Raw genomic sequence first — 19,189 nt, 5'->3', positions numbered from 1 at the left:
TCGGAGGGCCCATGGCAATCGGGAAGAGAGTGAAACAACTGCTGATTGCCTTCATGCGAATCACGGGGCTCTTCAACACCTGGTGACAGACCCCTCATTTCAACTCGCACGAGGCCCAGGTGGAACAATTGCCAGCTGTGTATGCCAGGCTAACTTTGCCTGCTGCAACCTCACCACCACCAGCTCCAGTTCGGCATCCGATGTGCAGCGTCACTCAGTGAAAAGATTGAATGTCATCCACGCTTCCTTGTGGAACACGTATCCGACTGGAAGGCCCTTCGCATTCTTGAAGCAGATTGGTGATGTGCTCTTGCCAAGAACAAATGGCCGCAGTTTGCACGAGCCATCCATATGCACAGCGAGCTAATCTGGAGCATAGTGCTCATTTTAACATGATAGCGTTAAGGGCCCCGTGTCGCAGAAAATCTGACGTCGGCGTCCCGCATCCACTGTCCAGCATCCGACGTTGCTTTGGCAAAATGAATTTTGAACCAAATTCTGAACCACGCATACCCAACCTCTGTTCTACTACCAAAGTCGCTCGCATATCTTGTCTTTCATTCTTTACAAAGTTATTGCTTGGAATTTTGAGAATGGTAGCCCTCAAACAAATGTAATGGAAAAAAAAAGCACTAACAGCGCATATCTTTCATGTTAGCTCTTCTCAAACTGAAATATTAAAAGTGTGCAATGATAACAGGCGATTGACCCACTCAAGAGGCCGCGGTTCTACCAGAAAGCTTGCCCTCGTGCATAGCGTTCTCTGCCAGCGTTTCCCAGTAAATGTTATGATTACATAAGCTGCAGTTGCCGCGAAGCATGAAAAACAGTAAGGGGTCTTTGAATGCCATCGCGTTCCACTCTTAAAGGCGAAGCTTAAGTGTCCTCCAAATTTTTTTCCTCCATGGTATGTACTGCCCTTCAGATTCATAATGTTGTTTGGAAGCATCTGGCATAACAGTGCCGTTTCACATTTGCTGGCATTAAATATTTACGACCACACAAGAAGTGAGTGCTTTTTAGTTAGGAGAAGCGCACTTGCAGGGGCGTGGCACGACTCGGTGTTCAATATATAGAATATGTCGGTGAACAGGATTTTGAAGTATGCGTAGTACATCGATATGCTTTTGCATGGGATTTTCAAGGGGATTTTACAACTGTTAAATATAGACAATAATTCTATATATCCGAGTTTGATATAACTGGGATCGACTGTATCCTGTTTCCTTATGACGAGGTTTGACTATTTCAAGCACATGACATAGGGTCACTGTGCCTGCCAATGTAAAAAAATGCACCACTTGTTGGTGCTTTGGACTGTCTGTCACCAGTGCTCTCCAGGGCAAAGAATTAAAGTGTCCATAAATTGACATTCAAATGCAGAAAGCAGTGTTTGAAAGCATCCAATAGTGAGAATGCGAAATGCTATCTTGAGAAGGGGTAAAACAACTAAAATGCTAGCAGCACGTATCAAACCAGTGGTTAGGGCTACCTTTGGTGTTCATGTTGCACTGTAATGTGCTGCGCTAGGCGACCAATGTTCTCAGCAACTGGCTCTCCTGGCGGTGGGTCGAATGCGAATAGTGATTCATGGCTGGTGTGCCACAATTCACGTCACACGATGTGGTTTGCTCGACTGCTCGTTTTTCTGCATTTTTTTCTTATTTCAAGTTAATCTTGAATTTGCAGAGAAATTCTTTCAGGCGTGTGACAGAAGGGTTTTGGGAACATGAAATTGTCATTAGCCTGACATGGTTTAAAAATCACTGGAGTTGCCCTTTAAAATATGTTTCATGTGTTTGTAGTTTTTTGCTGAATGATAATGTGCAAAAAGACAAGTTGTACCATTTTTCTTTTCTGCTGCAGCATATTGACCACATCATGGACAGCCATGGGACACAGATTATGCAGGCAGTGATCCTCATTCTTGAAGGGGATCACAGTGCTGATGTTAAGGAGCAGGCATTGTGCATCCTGGCCAACATTGCAGATGGGGACACGGCGAAAGCTTTCATAATGGCCAACGAAGACGTCCTGAAGAAGCTCACCACCTACATTGTGAGCAAAGCTTGCCAGATAATTTTCATGTTGTAGCACCTCTATGATTGACACGAAATGAAAAAGCTTTTTTGCACCGGAAATTTAAGTGAACACACTGCAGGGTAAATTGATAGTGTAATGTACATGCCATGTATCATTGCTTTTTAAAGCGCAGGTCTTAAGTGCCCGTTCTCGCGGCGAGCGTTAGTGTCGTAACCGAGCAAATGAACACAGTGGGCGTTGAAAGACAGCGAGAGCAAAGATAGCGTGAGGAGGAAAGCGTAGGGGAATGTGCAGCAGAACCATGGGGTGGAAAATGGAGAAGGTGGGTATGGCAAAAGCATGAAAAGACTATGGCTATTATGCCTACGAGATGGCGCCAGAGTAGTGCACGTCGTTAGGGTGCCTCAATGTGCTCGCTTGCCTCCGTTCTGTTCGATGGGTGTGCGCATCGAGGCAGTTTATGCGTTGTCTGTTCACCAAAGTGCTGCATGAGCGGAGTTCTGTTCACAGTGGCTGCTGTGAATTGTGCCCATCCATCAGCCCCGCACTGCATCAGGCAGTCTCCCAATTAGTGAGGCAGTTGCGCCACACATCGGTTCATATAGAACGTGTGGCACAAGACAGATTGTCCGCGCCAGGCAATATATCACATAATGAAAACACGTATAGCTAGAGCTGTGCTCAAGTTTCACATCAGGGAGTATCGTAATCATTGGTGAATGTTTTTTCCAAAGTATGTTACCTTGTAGTTATCCCATGACAAACACCTAATGGTGGCAGTAGTGTCAGGCTATAGTAATTGGTGTTTTTTAGCTTTTCAGCCTCTTGGTCACCATCACAGTTGTTTACACAACCCCTCTGCAGGGTACGCACAGATAGTGTACCCCTGGGCCTCGTGCTTACCAAAATGCAGTTGAGCCTCAGCTAATGTGAGCTTTATTGTAATTAAATTTTCCATTTAAGATTTATTTCACGCAGAATGTTTTCAAAGAATGCAATGTGTTTCCTCTCACTCTAGCAAAGCACTTTTGTACTGCAGTTTCGATTTCATGAAATCTTCAATTATTGTTTAGGAACTAGTAGCTTCTGTGAAAGTGACCCAAACAGAAGTATTCAGCAGTATTCATTGCTTGGCCCTTTGCTGGCCTGCCACCTAGTTGGCACTCACACTGGGGACATGTTCTGGGATGATAATTTTCGGCGATACTATCTATTCGGCCATGAGGCACACACTGATTGGTTGGTTAAGCAAAAGTGGATGAGCTGATTGGCTGGTTGAGCACTATGTCGGGTGAAGGCGATGCTATCGCCGAAAGTGATCGTCCGAAAATACGTCCCCTGAGTGATTTCACTAGTGCTCATGGGGTACAAATTAAAGGCATCAGGTTCTTTGAGCAAGCAGCAATTGAACCTAAGTGATGTTTGGTACGTGATTATGTAAAGGAGGCATGGTCATGTCTTGTTTGCTACAGGTTCAGTTGATCTGCCTGCACTTTTTGAACTAGTTTAGTAGGTGCTACAACTTGTCATTAGTTTCACCAGTGCAACATGGCGTTGTCTGTGTGTCGCCATTTGTTTCACCTGGTGCAAGATTCGTGCACAACGAGTTCACAGCATTTCCTGTACATGTGGGAGAGGTAGTGTAGGGCTTGTGCAGGAGCCTGGCTTAGCACAAGCGTGGAACTTGCATCAAACTGCAGTGAAATAGTTCCCGAAATGCATAGCAAATCAATTCCCATGTGCTTGCATTAGTTTGGAAACGTTTTCATGCAGTCCTGGTGGGTTTTCACACATTTGCTGTTTCCCAGTGATTGAAAGGTATTCTGAGGAGTGCTTTTTAGCACAGCCTGGTTGACCTTTGTTACAGTGTGTGAAAGGTTCGGCGTAGCCATGCTATGTGTGAAACGAGGCATTGTTATGGTGTGTGTTTGAATGCTGCTTTTGAAGTTCAGCAGGAATGATTTCGAGGAACCCGTATGGGTTTCCTTTGTAGCAATTGCTACGAACGGGTGGATGTCTCATTTTCCCTTTATTCATTACTTCTCTCCACCTTGCGGGTTTCCGCAGAACTACTACGCCAAACTCTTGCCTTTGCTTCGTGTTGTCGACAAATTCGACTTCGCTCTGCCATCTGCTAGCCGCCTGGTTAGCTCAGATGGTAGAGCGGCTGCCCCGGAAAGGCGGTGGTCCCGGGTTCGAGTCCCGGACCAGGACGAATTTTTCTTCAACTATGAGGCTTTTCTTTCGAGGAACCCGTATGGGTTTCCTTTGTAGCAATTGCTACGAACGGGTGGATGTCTCATTTTCCCTTTATTCATTACTTCTCTCCACCTTGCGGGTTTCCGCAGAACTACTACGTCAAACTCTTGCCTTTGCTTCGTGTTGTCGACAAATTCGACTTCGCTCTGCCATCTGCTAGCCGCCTGGTTAGCTCAGATGGTAGAGCGGCTGCCCCGGAAAGGCGGTGGTCCCGGGTTCGAGTCCCGGACCAGGACGAATTTTTCTTCAACTATGTGGCTTTTCTTTCGAGGAACCCGTATGGGTTTCCTTTGTAGCAATTGCTACGAACGGGTGGATGTCTCATTTTCCCTTTATTCATTACTTCTCTCCACCTTGCAGGTTTCCGCAGAACTACTACGTCAATTTTAGGGGTGATCAAATATTCAAAAATTTCGAATATTATTGAATATTATATTTTTAATAATTAGTATTCGATTGAAAAACTAGGTGTATGAAAATTTTTGAATATTTGATTGTATACGAATGTTCGACAAAAATCGAATATATTGCTGGTGGTTTGGGAGCAAACATGGTTCTTAGCATTTATTTCTATCTAACCTAAGAAAGTGTGTCTGATCTGTGCTGAATTTTGTGATAATTTCATGCTAAGGGTGAAATTTTGCTTGTAAAACTCGCTTAGCCACTGGACGCTTAAGCTATGCAGGGAAGCCAGCCTCTCAGTAGCAAGGGGCACGAGCTTGCTAACAGCGAGCGTGCGCTCTTTTGCAGGTTCCACCCCAAATCCTGAGCTTCTTGCTTGACAGCAAATGACAGCAGTGACGACTGGCTTACGGAAAATTGATGCGATGTAATAAAGCACAGGTTGTCGAGAACAGAGAGCTAGCAGAAATTATAAAATTTTCCAAAGCGAACATGAGCCAAATACACCATCGTTTAGTAAAACGGCTTACTAGTGAAATTTTTTTTTACCAGTGACAATGTACAGTAGAACCTTGTTCATACGTTTTGGGGGAAAAAGAAACTAGAAAAAAAGTGCTAACCGGGAAAACGTACGATCCGAAGCAACTAAAAAGATTTGACATACTCGGCTATTGTCGACTACGTAATGCGAAGCGTTGCGCGAATTGTAACGGCATGAGACACCGACGCGCGTCCAGCTGGTGGTGCTCCGGCGGCCTGAGACTTGTTTTGCTGTTTACCTGATGCGTGGTGTTTTAAAAGGGCGACGGGAAACCGAAGCGAATACGAGCTGGTGGGCGAAGTTCGATGCTGCCAAAGCGAAACGTGAGGCCCACATTGCGCCGCATGCAGTCGGGAGTGGCGGCGCGTTTGGATTATCGCCTACTAAAAGCATGCAGTACACTACCAATGGCACTACGCAGCATGCGCTGTAATACAGATAGGTGAAATTCTTATTGCTATCGCAATATGTTTAATTGGCGGCGATAGCTGTGAATACGGTGTGCAACGACCCGGGCGGAGATTTGCTGGTACCGGAATAAGCTGCGCGCCGTCATTCTCACGTGAGATTGGCGGCTATGTACCGTTCTCGTTCGCGCAAGCCTCGCGCCTTTTCTCATTCACATGAGATATAGTGCCGGAAAACGTATACGATCGCAGTCTGCAGCAGGGAACGGCGGCGCTTTTCGGTTATCGCCTGTTCAAAGCGTGTGCTTCACTTCCGACGGCACCTCGCGCTGTGAAAGATAGGCAAAGATGCTTATCGCAATAGGATCGGCGGTGATAGCTGTGAGCGCCGCGTGCGATGACCCCGGAGACGATTTGCTGCTACCGAAATAAGAAACTGAGTGCATGCTGGCGTTTTCACGTGAGGCGGGCAGGCGAGTATTGCGGAGAAACTGCCGCGGCGGTCTACTATATACTGTTCTCGATCACACGCACCTCACGGATTTTCTTGTTTACATGGGATCTAGTGGCCGGAAAGCGTATCGTACGGTCGCAGTATGGCGACGTACTGAACGTTGGTGCCGAAAAATCGCTTTTTCCGGGAGCGTATAGACCGATAAAACGAGCATAACGTTATTGGGTCATTTTTTCTGTTCTCGATTGTGAATATTGGTGCCAGAAAATGTACGTAAAGGGAACGTATGTACGAGGTTCTACTGTTATTGCAATGTTCCAACATGTTAAAATAAACCAACTTGCTAATAAATATATGTGCATATCATTCGCTTCAGTATTTGATGCATAGTATTTGTATTCGATTCATATTAGAATATTTTGATATTCGCACACCCCTAATTAATTGTGACCATTTTGTCCCCTCAGGGGCGTCTGCGTTAGTAGGCGTTTGGTGTGTTGTGACACCACGTACCCGAGCATACGAGGGTTGGACCCTCTTGCGTGTAGCCATGCGCGGCTTAGCCGTGTCCGGGAAAAAGGGGATCCTGGGGGTTGAGCAGATGCCGGGTGTTCGAACTGTTGAGGCCCCCTGGCGAAGGCAATATGTCTCTTCGCCCTCAGCTTCATGTAGACGGCACCTCCAGACTGCTGCACCTGGGGGAAATCGGTAGTCGCCTTTTCCTGTCCCCCTCTTCAATCTTTTTCTTTCCTATCTTCTTTCTTTTACTTTCCTATCATCTCTTCTCTTCCGTCACTTCCTAATTTCATAGGGCGGTTAGGGTTAACCTTGTGTATGTGCCCTCCCATGGGTATAATATATTAGGTTATAGTGGCAATGTACGGTTGGCGCCTGCAGCCTTACGCGTTAAGTTCTGCAGCGTCCCCATGTTGGGCTCCGTGGTTGGTGGCCGCCATTGCTGCCTAAAATGAACCGAAATACTATGGGAACACCCACATTTCCCCACCTACTTGATCGTCACCCTTAGAAGAGGTCCCGTACCAAAGACTTAAGCACATGTTTCACCTGCACAAAAGAGACCTACCCGAAATACCATGTTGTACACAGCGAGAACTCTGAAAAACAGGCCAGATTCATTTTGTGATTCACAGTTGCAAAATCTTTGACCGAAGCTTTAGGGTCAGGTTATAAAGTGACGAAAATGGCTAGTGGAGAGCTTCTTCTTGAGATCCCTCAGAACAATCAGTACGAGAAACTAGGCAGTCTTGTGACATTTGGCAATATACCAGTCTCTATTACACCACACAGGTCAATGAATAGCACGCACGGAGTCGTGTCAGAGGCAGACCTCCAAGATTTGACAGAAGCGGAACTCCTGGAAGGGTGGAAAGAACAAAATTTCACCAATGCAAAACGTATTATCCTTAGACGAGACAACAAGGAAATCCCCACCAAGCATCTTATCCTAACATTTGCATCCAGCATACTGCCAGAAACCATCGAAACAGGATATATCAGGTTAACTGTCCAGCCATATATCCCCAACCCTAGACGGTGTTTCCAATGTCAGAGATTCGGCCATGGCTCACAGAGCTGCCGTGGTCAAATGAATTGTGCAAAGTGTGGAGTGCAGGGCCACCCCTCCGACAACTGCAGTGGCACGCCTCACTGTGTGAACTGCAGTGGTGACCATCCAGCTTACTCACGCTCCTGTCTGAACTGGAAGAAAGAGAAAGACCTAATCACCCTCAAAGTCAAAGAAAATATTTCATTTAAGGAAGCCCGTAAGAGGTGCTCACCTTTCCACAGCACACCTTATGCTGATGCGGCACGTCGGGGGGCAGCGTCGCAGCGGCCACTGCCAAGTGCCCAGCCCGCGTGCAGCGAGCAGGTACCTTTGGCTCCTGCCCCCAGGGTGGAAGTAAGTAAGCCTACTCCATCCAACCAGCAAAGAGGCCAGGCCACCCTTGCGTTGCCAGCCCCAGAAAAGCTATCTGCGGCAACTTGCGCTACACGAAATGATCCCGCAGGACCGATAGCGGCCCCGAAGGTGAGCGCAGCCAAGGCTGCCTCAACCTCCCCGGCCCTTTTCAGTGCTGGCAACAGCCAGCTCAGCTCAAACCCAAAGGCAGCCCCGTCGACCTCCGGGCTGGTGGGCGCAGGGGTCTTGCCTTCCGAGGCGGGACCCTCTCGGCTAATTTCTCGCTCGCAAGAGCGCATGTCCGGCGCCTCACAAGAGGCAATGGACACTACATCTATCCTCACGGCGCACCAAGCGCCTAAGGAGCGGCGAGGCTCCGTCGAACGCTCCAGAAAGGACAAAACTCCTGTTACAGGGCCTCCAAAGGGCTCTGTATTGTAAGGTACCATTTCTGTTTCTGTACACACAGCACCAATTTGCTTTTATGATGGATGTACAAATTATTCAATGGAACGTCAGAGGTATTCTAAGAAACCTTGATGATGTGCAAGAACTCATCCACGAACACAATCCAAAAGTGCTGTGTTTACAGGAAACACACTTAAAATCAAAACACATAAAGTTTCTTCAAGAGTATGTTACTTTCCGCAAAGATCGCGATGATGCTATCGCATCATGGGGTGGTGTTGCCATTGTAATTCAAAAAAGCATAGCATGTCAACATTTACAGCTACGAAAGGCCCTTGAAGTAGTGGCGGTTTGAGTTGTTCTCCTAAACAAATTTATCACTATTTGCTCGCTTTACATACCTCCACATTACCAATTAAACAAACATGAATTTCCGTCCTTTATATATAAATTGCCAGAACCTTATGTTGTTCTTGGCGATTTCAGTGCACACAGCTACCTGTGGGGCAACCCTCGTATAGATGCGTGACGTCATCTTGTTGAACAGTTCCTTTTTTCTTCTGGTGCGTGCCTGCTGAATAAGAAGGAACCCACATATTACTCTCTTGCAAACAGAACCTTTTCTTCAATAGATCTTAGCATAGTTTCCCCGTCTATACTGCCTGAACTTGAATGGGAAGTTATCAACAACCCTTACGGGAGTGACCACTTCCCCATACTGCTAAGAACATCTAAAGACAACGAATATCCACCACAGGCTCCTAGGTGGAAGGTTGATACAGCCGATTGGGAGAAATTCCGAACTTTGACTAGTATCTCATGGGCTGACATGTCTTTGTTAGGAATTGATGCTTGGTTGGAGTATTTTACAGTCTTCATGATAGATGCCGCATCTAAATCTGTGAAGTAATTGGCTTGACATGCAAACGGCGTGTCCCGTGGTGGAACGACGAATGTAGGACTGCTCGTAAGAAACAGAACAAAGTGTGGGGTTATCTTATTAACTTTAAGAAAGTAAAAGTCCTAGGCAGGAGAACACGCCGACAGGCCAGGAGAGAGAGTTGGCAGAAGTTTTTATCGGGCATCAACTCGTATACAGATGAGGCCAAAGTCTGGAACAGGGATAATAGGATAAGAGGGCGACAAACATATTCACTTCCTTTGGTAAACACACAAGGTGATACACTGAAATATCAGGCAGACTCACTTGGGGAGCACTTTGAGAGCGTGTCAAGTTCAACCCATTATCCAAATCCTTTCTCAAATATAAGCAAATAGAAGAATGTAAACCATTCATAAGAAAATTCCGACAGAGTGAACCGTACAACCATCCTTTTAGTATTGCCGAGTTGAGAGCTGCCTTGAGCGCATGCAAGAGCTCTGCACCGGGATCTGACAGAATCATGTATGAAATGATCAAAAACCTACACAATGACATGCAAGTTACACTACTCGCACTTTTCAACATTATTTGGGCTGCAGGATACCTTCCAACCGCATGGAAAGAAGCCATTGTGGTCCCTGTTTTGAAACAAGGCAAAGACCCTTCCTCATTGGCAAGTTACCGGCCGATAGCCCTCACAAGTTGCCTTTTTAAGGTATTTGAAGAAATGATTATAATCGGCGAGTCATTCATTTTCTTGAACTGAGCAAAATGCTTGATCCCTATCAGTGTGGCTTCAGAGAAGGGCACTCCACAACCGATCATCTTGTACGTCTTGAAGGATATATCCGTGATGCATTTGTACACAAACAGTTTTTGTTATCCATATTCCTTGACAGGGAGAAGGTGTACGACACAACCTGGCGCTACGGCATCTTGAGAGACTTGTCAGAAATGGGCATTCATGGCAATATGCTAAACCTAATAGAAAGCTATTTGTCGAATCGTACCTTCCGGGTAAAAGTCTGCAATGTACTGTCACATCCTTTTATACAGGAAACTGGTGTACCCCAGGGAGGTGTGCTCAGCTGCACACTCTTCATTGTTAAGATGACAACACTTCGTGCTTCATTATCACCGGCCATTTTTTATTCTGTCTACGCGGACGACATTCAGATAGGTTTCAAATCGTGTAACCTCGCAGTGTGCGAGCGACAGGTACAGCATGGCCTGAACAAAGTGTCAAAGTGGGCAGAGAAAAATGGATTCAAAATCAATCCTCACAAAAGCTCTTCTGTTCTTTTTGCAAGAAAGAGAGGCCTGGTCCCGGATCCTTGCTTAGAACTGTGTGGACAACGAATACCTGTCAGCGAAGAGCACAAATTTCTAGGTATTATACTTGGCTTTAGGCTCACTTTCATTCCACATATTAAATATCTTAAAGAAAAATGTCTAAAAACAATGAACTTAATGAAACTTCTATCTCAGACTACACGGGGTAGTGACAGGAAGTGTCTAATGAATCTCTACAAGAGCCTAATTCGGTCACTATTGGATTATGGTGCCGTAGTGTGTAACTCTGCCTCCCCGAGCGCGCTAAGGATGCTGGATCCTGTCCACCATCTAGGTATCCGCTTAGCCACTGGCTCTTTCAGAACAAGCCCGATTGAAAGTTTATATGCCGAATCGAATGAGTGGTCGCTCCACCTGCAGAGATCATATATCAGCTTTACATATTTCCTTAAAGTGCACTCTAACCTTCAACATCCATGTTTTAATAACGTTACTGACATCATGTTGTGCTACACTTTTCTGCAATCGTCCCTCTATAAGACAGCCTTTCTCGCTGGGTGTGAAGGAGCTTAGCGATGAAATGCTTGTCCCACTCCTCGAGCATCGCTTAATGCCATGAATCCACACCTCAAGCTGAAATCCGCATTTAACCCGCATCTTGACATTACTGTTATATTTTTTTCATTTTTGTTACTGGTTTACGTGCAAAAATATGGTATTTACGTCTTTGTTCCTAATGCTCCATGCATCAAGCTTTTAATAAACAATTTATAATGTGCAATTTAACAGAAGCTTGCCAACATTTTGAATATACAAAAATGTGAATGTAGTTTTATGTTAAGAGTGAAAATGGTTTATTACAGTTAAACCTCGATATAATGAAATTCTTGGTGTAACGAAGTATTTGACTTTTTATGACCTCTTTTCCATAGAACACCATGTATTTAGAACCTCAATATAACAAAGTGTGTGTTTATGCCATTTCAAATAACGAAATTTCACTGCTGCCACAAAGGAATGTCAAGACAAATGGAGTCTTCCGCGGACGTAGGTGGTCAAATGATTGAATTACAGGCATTTGTTTGCAAACGCACCTCTCAAATTGCGCGCTGCGCGACAATAGTGACCGCGGAAGTGGACCCGCATGATGTTCCATATAAAATCCGAGTACGATAATATCCTATCGTGCTTTGCGCACTATGTGCATTAGGCGCGAGTGAAAGAGAGTGACGGTGAAAGAAGAAACATGGTGGCTTCACGAGTGCCGCCTCTCCGCGTGAGCAAAAGGAAAGAGGGAGAGGGGAGCGAGCTCGTGCTAACGCGATCAAGCGCGCACGAGGGAATGGAGTGAAGGGCAAGTTGGTGTGTGTCTCGTCTATGGCTGCACATGGCTGTAAGTGTGGCTGAGCGCACACGCAGCCACGCATAGAGGTAATCTGACGCGTATGCAAAAAGTGGGCGTGCCGAGACGGTGTGGCACCATGCAAGATGTCCTACCACGCGTTTAGTTTTGGAGGTTGCGTAATCTCGAGATTGGGTGGCCCATTGTAGCGAGAGGCAGACGAAGCATTTGCCGGTGCTTTTTCTGATAGCGTCGTCCCAGTGCGGGCGACGCTATCATCACGGGGGCGAAGTGCCTGTGAAAGCGTGGCTGTTTTGGCTTAATTTTTGCCACCAAGACGATATTGTCAACGTATATGGCATGAAAACATATCATTCGTCGCCAACTCCTAAATTGATCAGAATGAATTGTTTTCTCATTCAGACTTGTTTTTTTTTCGATTGCCCGATAATTCGTAAAATTTTACGGCCCCTTTCCGTGTAAGAAAAATCTATCGGCGACTGCTTATTTGCATAGAAAGGTCGTATTTGAATAGAATGAAATTTCGATATACCCAAGTAAATTGCCGATTTTACCAATTTCATTATGTCGAGGTTTGACTGTATTTTTAAATATTTGCGTTGATTTGCTTTTTGCAATTATTCAATTACTTTTCCATTTGGTCTTAAAAAAATTAGTATTTGCACACCCCTAGAATTTATAGTAGCTTAATGGCAAAATTTGCTAATTGCATCAAGTAGAAGTACCTTTGAATATAAAATATTTTTAAACAAAGTGAAATACAGTAGAGCTCCTTGGATATATTTTAAATGCGTAAGCATTTCTATACCCGCCGTGGTTGCTCAGTGGCTATGCTGTTGAGCTGCTGAGCACAAGATCGCGGGATCGTATCCTGGCCACGGCGGCCACATTTTTATAGGGGTGAAATGTGAAAACACCCCTGTACTTAGATTTAGGTGCACTTTAAAGAACCCCAGGTGGTCGAAATGTCCGGAGTCCTCCACTACGGCATGCCTCATAATCAGAAAGTGGTTTTGGCATGTTAAACCCCATAAGTTAATTTTTAAGCATTTCTGTGCTTACAGAAGGAGGAAACCCGTCCGTCTTTCATGTAAGACGAATTGCTATGAAGAAATAATGTATGAAAGAAACAATAAATTAGAAAGGAAAAACATTGATGGCGGCGAGTTTTGAACCCACAACCCCATGCTCAGAAGCCAAGTGTTTTACCCACTGGGCTAATAAACACCCACACTTGCAGAAGGTGAATATATCTGAACCACATGAATGTGCTGTACTGGTTGTACAAAACAAATATCAAAGGAGAACACTTTCTGTGAAGGCTTTCTTGAAAGATTTGGTGATGGTGTTATAAAAGCCATCTCTAGGACACATGTGCTTGGAGCATAGTAGACTTATGAAAATTCAGATTTTGTGAAAATTTAATCTCAAGCACGCCACATTCCCGATGTGTTTTGGTAGTCGCGGGATGTGTTTTCCATTGGGGCATTCCTTCACCAACCAAAATGCCACCAATTGCTGAGGGCTCATGCTTCTTGTCGCACAACACAGGCAGATAAACAGTGAGCGAGTTGTTAAAAATGATAAGGAGTGATGAGTGGCCATATGGGTCTCATCACGCTTGATAATGGTTTAACGCAGATGGATAAGATTCTAAAAAGTGATAAGGGCTTATAATGGCCGGAGCAATTCTGATAATGTTAGTAACAGTCGGATCATGTCCAATAAGGTTGATAAGGATCTGATGAATTGCAATGATGTTGGTAACAACCGATAAGAGTGTGTAAGGTTCAGGTCAGATCGAGTCCATTAAGCTTGATAACTTGTAAGGGTTGATAAGGGTTTTATCTAGTCTGATAAGGTTGATAATGACCGATAAGGGTTGACAAGGGTTCATACTGGTCGAATTAAGTTTGATAAGATTGATAAATGACACCGGGCTGAGTGGAGATGAGCAAGTGGCACAGTGCTTATGCATATTCAGACAACTCCAGCAAAGTTTCTGTTGTAATTTTTTTTAAAGCTGCTGGGGAAAAGAACATCACAGTTGGGAAACTTACAGTGAAGAAGGCACCAAGTCGCCACAGCAATGACAGAAACAGCTCTGAATGCCTGCTAGTAGAGTTACTAGACTTCTTGGTGCTAGTACTGTTACTGGAGACGGCGTGTGCACACGTGTATAATTAAGGGACACATACTATGTTCTGTGACAGTGACCCCTTCCACTCTCAGTATACTTCATTGCAATATTTTGTGTATACCTCGCCACATAAGACGCTGTATTGCAGCAAAGCTGACTTCAGGGCACGTGTTGATGGGTGAGTTGGTTATACATGATTACAATGAAGGCGGCAAATACGACAACAGACGAAGGAAGGCGACATGAGGCAACCATGCCTACGTGGTTGTCCCATGTCGCCTTCCTTCGTCTGTTGTGTTATTTGATGCCTTTGTTGTAATCATAACTTTAGGGAACTGGCAAAAAGCTCAACTGCAATGAGACACACTTATCGGAACTAACATATATCTGTCATTTCAGGATGGGGCACTGGGTGGGGCTTGATAGGTGGCCCTTGACAGGCAGGCCGTGACAGGCTTAACCACACATTTACGTTTATTTGTCTTCATAGCAATATGTGGAAGCAAATTTCCCTCTGCGCTGCTCAACCTACATGGCCGCCGCTTTCAAAAGCAACATAGGATGCAGGAACGTTGCAGAATGGTGGTATATCAAATGGGAACATAATACAATAAGAATCAATAGGCTGTAAGTCGGGACTGCGAAAACGCGATGTAGTAGCTAGGAAAACACAACAACACTGAATGCATAAATGTTGTTACACTGTATAAGGGCAGCATGGAGAGCATTTAGTGAAAATAAAGAAAGATAATGGCTTGTTAACATTATTTGATTGACGTAATGCTATATACATCTGAACTTTCGTTCAACTGAACAGCTTGCAAATGAGAACCAACATAAGGGTGATTGTATCAGGTCCACCATGACGACGACATTAGTGAAACATGCCAACATTGATCAAGTAATTATTTTGTTTGCCTAAATAGTGAAAAATTTGCAGGGGTCCCAAGACACCCTTACTTGAATGACTGTAAATATTGAACAGAGAAGTTAGCTACTCTGTGTGTTTACTGAGCAACTGGTGTCCTTCTGCAGCTCTCTTGCAACACAGTTATTGGCAACCACCACCATTTGCATCTGACTTTCTCCCTGTAAACTCCAGTAAGCGTTGCTGTTATCACTTATATTCGGACAGAAATGAATATTCATAAATTCGGATAGTAAATCCTTGACTCAAATATGAATTGAGTAGCAAACGCTATTAGACTTGTATTTGATTTTGAGTATTCACCCACTCCTACTTATTAGCCAACAGAACGGTTTTGAGGTCACAAAAATATTTTCACTAGGACATGGAAACCCAATATTGAATCTAAAGATTTTTTTACTGCAAACATGGCTCAGTTGAAATCAGCTTTGACTGTACCATCACCTGCCTCTCTCTGAAAGTAGTTGTTTAGTAGATGCATGCTGCTACTGTTGTGGGTGTAATTCCTTGCCAAAGTGGCTACATTACACGGCAACTCTTCAGCTCTGTGTAAACTGAAGGTGTCAGAATGGTGAATTGTAACTAGCCTAGAAGTAACATTACTAATACTAATGTTGAATTTCAATGGCGGAGTCGGAGCAGCCGACGGACTCCGCGAGAGAGCACTCGACTCTGGCGTAGAGTAACGCCTCCAAATCCGCGAGTGGAACACAACCTGCGCCGCCGGAGCAAGGCGGAAGCAAACTTCTATCGCCGAGTTACCTAGGATGCCTTGCGTGTTGTAATTTCCTTCCGCTGTTTGCTCGCAGAACTGCCGCACCGGTCGCTTGTCTCTTCAGCGCTGTTAACCTTTTTTTTTTTTTAAAGTGCGGAATGGGGTGGGGGGGGGGGGATATCTCACCAAGCGTGCAGCAGCTTTTGCTTCCTCGCGAGTCGTGACCGGTGGCGCCTCCCAGCAGACAAACGTGGTAAAGGAAATACGTCGCGCAGAGTTCTGGTCCACTCCGCCGATTTTGACGGAGCATCTTTTTCTGCTCCACGTAGTGACTCCAGCTCTGAATCCCCTCCGACTCTCTCATTGGAACGCCTTACTCCCGCCCTCACTCTGTCATTGGAACGAACTTGCTCCAAAACGAGCAGAAAAACTTGCTCCGACTCTGCCATTGGAATTCAACATAAGTAGCAGGGGTTATTCAGAACTTTGGCTTTTCCTGAAGCAACTTTCAGCATGAACTGCTTTGGAAAAGAAATCTGTATTTTTGCCTCTTTATTTGCAGGCGCACTCCAATGTGAAGCTGCAGATAGCAGCTACATTTTGCATATCGAACCTGGTATGGAGTGAAGAAGAAGGTAGGTTCTGCTTGGTGCGATCTCTTTCCACTTCAAAACGTGAATAGAAAAGATTCAAAATGCTTCTTTTTGACTGCAATTGCATTGTGTTTCTGTCAGCAATTTCTGCAGTTACTAAGTCTAGCTATACAGGGATTGTGCAGCTGTGATATGATGCTACCAGCACTTTAGTGAATGGCACTACCAGTCGTAGGTAAAGACTTCTGTTGATTTGATCCTGACGGGACCAACAAAACTGGTTGAATTATTCAGTGGGTCTTATTAAACAAGCCGAAAAAATGCCAAAAGACACGGCTGATTGATTTGGTGGTATTTGTTCCAATTCTAACACGTTTCCGAATCGAACGTGTACCCACTTTTATTAGTGCAAAGCAGAAAGTTAACATAAAAACTGACATTATAGCTGTTAAATGTTATTATAGCTTTTAAATGCTTTTAAACAAAGTATAAAACGCACGCCTGATTTTTTTCTTTTAGGAAAAAAAAACATAGTATGTTTCCTATTCTCGCAAAAAGAAAAAATGAAGTTAGTGAACTATACCTTCACGTAATGGAACTTAATTGCCTTCTTTTCATGGCAGAATTGCAGATTGCTATTGAACCCGCCGCGGTTGCTTAGTGGCTTTGGTGTTGCGCTGCTAAGCACGAGGTCACGGGATCAAATCTCGGCCACGGCGGCCGCATTTTGATGGTGGGAATGCAAAAACACCCATATACTTAGATTTAGGTGCACATTGAAGAACCTCAGGTGGTCAAAATTAATCCCGAGTCCCCCACTATGGTGTGCCTCATAATGAGATTGTGGTTTTTTTTTTCATGTAAATCCCCATAATAAAAAAAAGACAAAAAAATAATAAAAGTGTGTTACTCAAAGAATTCAAAATGGCCCCTTGGATCAGACCAGGTTTAACAGGTTTCAGCTCTTCTTCATTGTAATAAAGGTGTGTTGCCATAGACTTCGTTTATACCTAGAGTAGTATCCAAATGTCCCATCACTCTAAGACGGCAACGCTGCCTATGAAGAACCACATGTCGTCCTCCGTACGATCCAAAGCGCGCTTGATATTTGGCATTTATCAAACGACCCTGCAACAATTGCAAATGGGATGGTGGCTCATGTCTAGGATAACCACTCCCACTAGTTTGTCCGGCGATGCATGCAAGTCTTCGGAACACCAAGAACATGTGACGTGACTGATGCCGTCCATTGTTGGCATCTTGTGATAGCAATGGCGATGATGCTGATTTGGCTCGCTTTGATGGTAGGCTGTTGCAAACGCCATGGGAGACGGTTTTGGTTTCGTATCGGATTGCTCGGGTGAATTTTTCGGCAAGAAAGTAGTGTGTTAAAATCAGGTGAATACTGTAATAATTCATTGAGCTGCCGTTTTGGCTTTTAAATCCTCCTGGGGCAGGCTGTAAATAGGCATTCTCTACGGGAGATGATGTGTGTTCAACGCATTCACTGGGCCGTTAGCGCTGCCGATACGGAGTCTGCTGCTGTTGGAGTCAACACTACAGTCGCCATTGGGGTCGGGCGTGTGTGTTTTGAAGAGCCAAGTCAAATTATCTGGTGGGGAATAACTTCAGGATTGAAATAATGAAATTTTGGTCCCATAGAAATGTACGGATGCCGCAACCGGGGCCTTTGGTCCGGATTCAATTAACCGGAGTCAAATTAATGGAAGTCTACTGTACTTACTTTATAAAATAGTGGCAGTTTGGCAGTGAAATGCTAGATTGCTAGCACAGTCAATGCCTTCCAGTGCACTTTTAGGGAAATTTTCAGATCTTAGTTTTATTACACCATATTACTATTGTTTTCAACAGATAAAGATATGTCAATGATAGAATGTTGTCATGTGTATAGGAAAATTCAGAGCAAAATTAAAGAAGCTGTTGCAAACGTAGTGGTACCAGGGCAGTGATGTATACGTAATCGATATACCGCTTTCATACCAACATTCTATGCAGTATTGGGCTCAAAGATGTGATGTCAAGCTCTGCACAAATGAAAGTGCAGCAGTTATCACATAGAGGTTTGTTGTCATTCCATGGGTGGCACAGGTGAATGTGACGGGAGTGTGACTTTCGAATGAAGTCGATGCTATGTTGTCTCAAGCTGATGGGGAAACTGATGTGGAAATCTTGATTCTAAGATGGGGTCAATTGAGTAAAGAAAGTGATGTTGAAGTCACTGACACCATAGGTAAATTCCTTTATGCATGGGCATATTTCTTTGCCGTTGCTGATGTGTCAGCATTTGTAAAATATATTCACCAAAAATTTCTTCACTGTAGGTCTCTGTGGGCAGCTACATGTGCTTTTACATTTCCGCATACACACGCAGATATAACAGCATGGCCAGCAACCATGGCCATATGATGAATGTAACCAACGTCATTCGTTGCTGGATTTTGTTTATGAGCCCAGTTCGTATTGCATGTGCTCTGTGGGGCTGCTTTTTATTCTGTAAAGATGACCTCTCATGGTGGTGGTTGCCAAAGGATGTGAAGAACCTCTTCATTTATACTATACAGTTCAGCTGATCTGCTTGATGTTCACTGTTCAAGACAACGGAGTGGTGACCAGAATACACTATGTACAAAGCACACGAGCGCTGTTACCATCGGTGAAGATATCAGTCGAATTCAAGTATTCCTTGGCAATGAGACCTAGAGTGATTTGTAAAATTGCACCTTGTAGCACAGTCTTCCTCAAGCTGATGCTGAAAATTTGTGCTATAAAAATGAGCAAGCACTAGATGGGCCTGAGTGCACATTGTAAATGTGTGACC

General features: G+C 44.5%; 1 protein-coding gene and 2 non-coding genes across 10 annotated transcripts in view; all 3 read left to right on the top strand.

The window, feature by feature from the left end:
- Positions 1 to 19,189, top strand: part of LOC142566136 (armadillo repeat-containing protein 8-like) — a 99,196-nt gene that overhangs the window by 58,176 nt on the left and 21,831 nt on the right. For 6 of the 8 annotated variants that reach the window (XM_075676947.1, XM_075676948.1, XM_075676949.1 and 3 more), the window contains 2 exons: positions 1,867 to 2,058; positions 16,320 to 16,392. In XM_075676947.1, coding sequence (XP_075533062.1) covers positions 1,867 to 2,058; positions 16,320 to 16,392 — 265 coding nt within the window. Of the gene's footprint in view, positions 1 to 1,866; positions 2,059 to 5,052; positions 5,192 to 10,628; positions 10,709 to 16,319; positions 16,393 to 19,189 lie in introns of those variants that run through there. The other 2 variants (XR_012824977.1, XM_075676953.1) reach the window with 2 other exon arrangements.
- Positions 4,184 to 4,258, top strand: TRNAS-GGA (transfer RNA serine (anticodon GGA)). The gene has a single exon. It is a non-coding gene; the product is annotated as a tRNA-Ser (tRNA).
- On the top strand, positions 4,465 to 4,539 carry TRNAS-GGA (transfer RNA serine (anticodon GGA)). Its single transcript has one exon. It is a non-coding gene; the product is annotated as a tRNA-Ser (tRNA).

This window comes from Dermacentor variabilis, unplaced genomic scaffold (assembly GCF_050947875.1).
Source record: "Dermacentor variabilis isolate Ectoservices unplaced genomic scaffold, ASM5094787v1 scaffold_12, whole genome shotgun sequence".
In the NCBI taxonomy this organism is placed as follows: Eukaryota; Metazoa; Arthropoda; class Arachnida; order Ixodida; family Ixodidae; genus Dermacentor; species Dermacentor variabilis.
The sequence above is the reverse complement of the archived record's forward strand: the minus strand, read 5'-3'. Positions and strand labels throughout refer to the sequence as shown.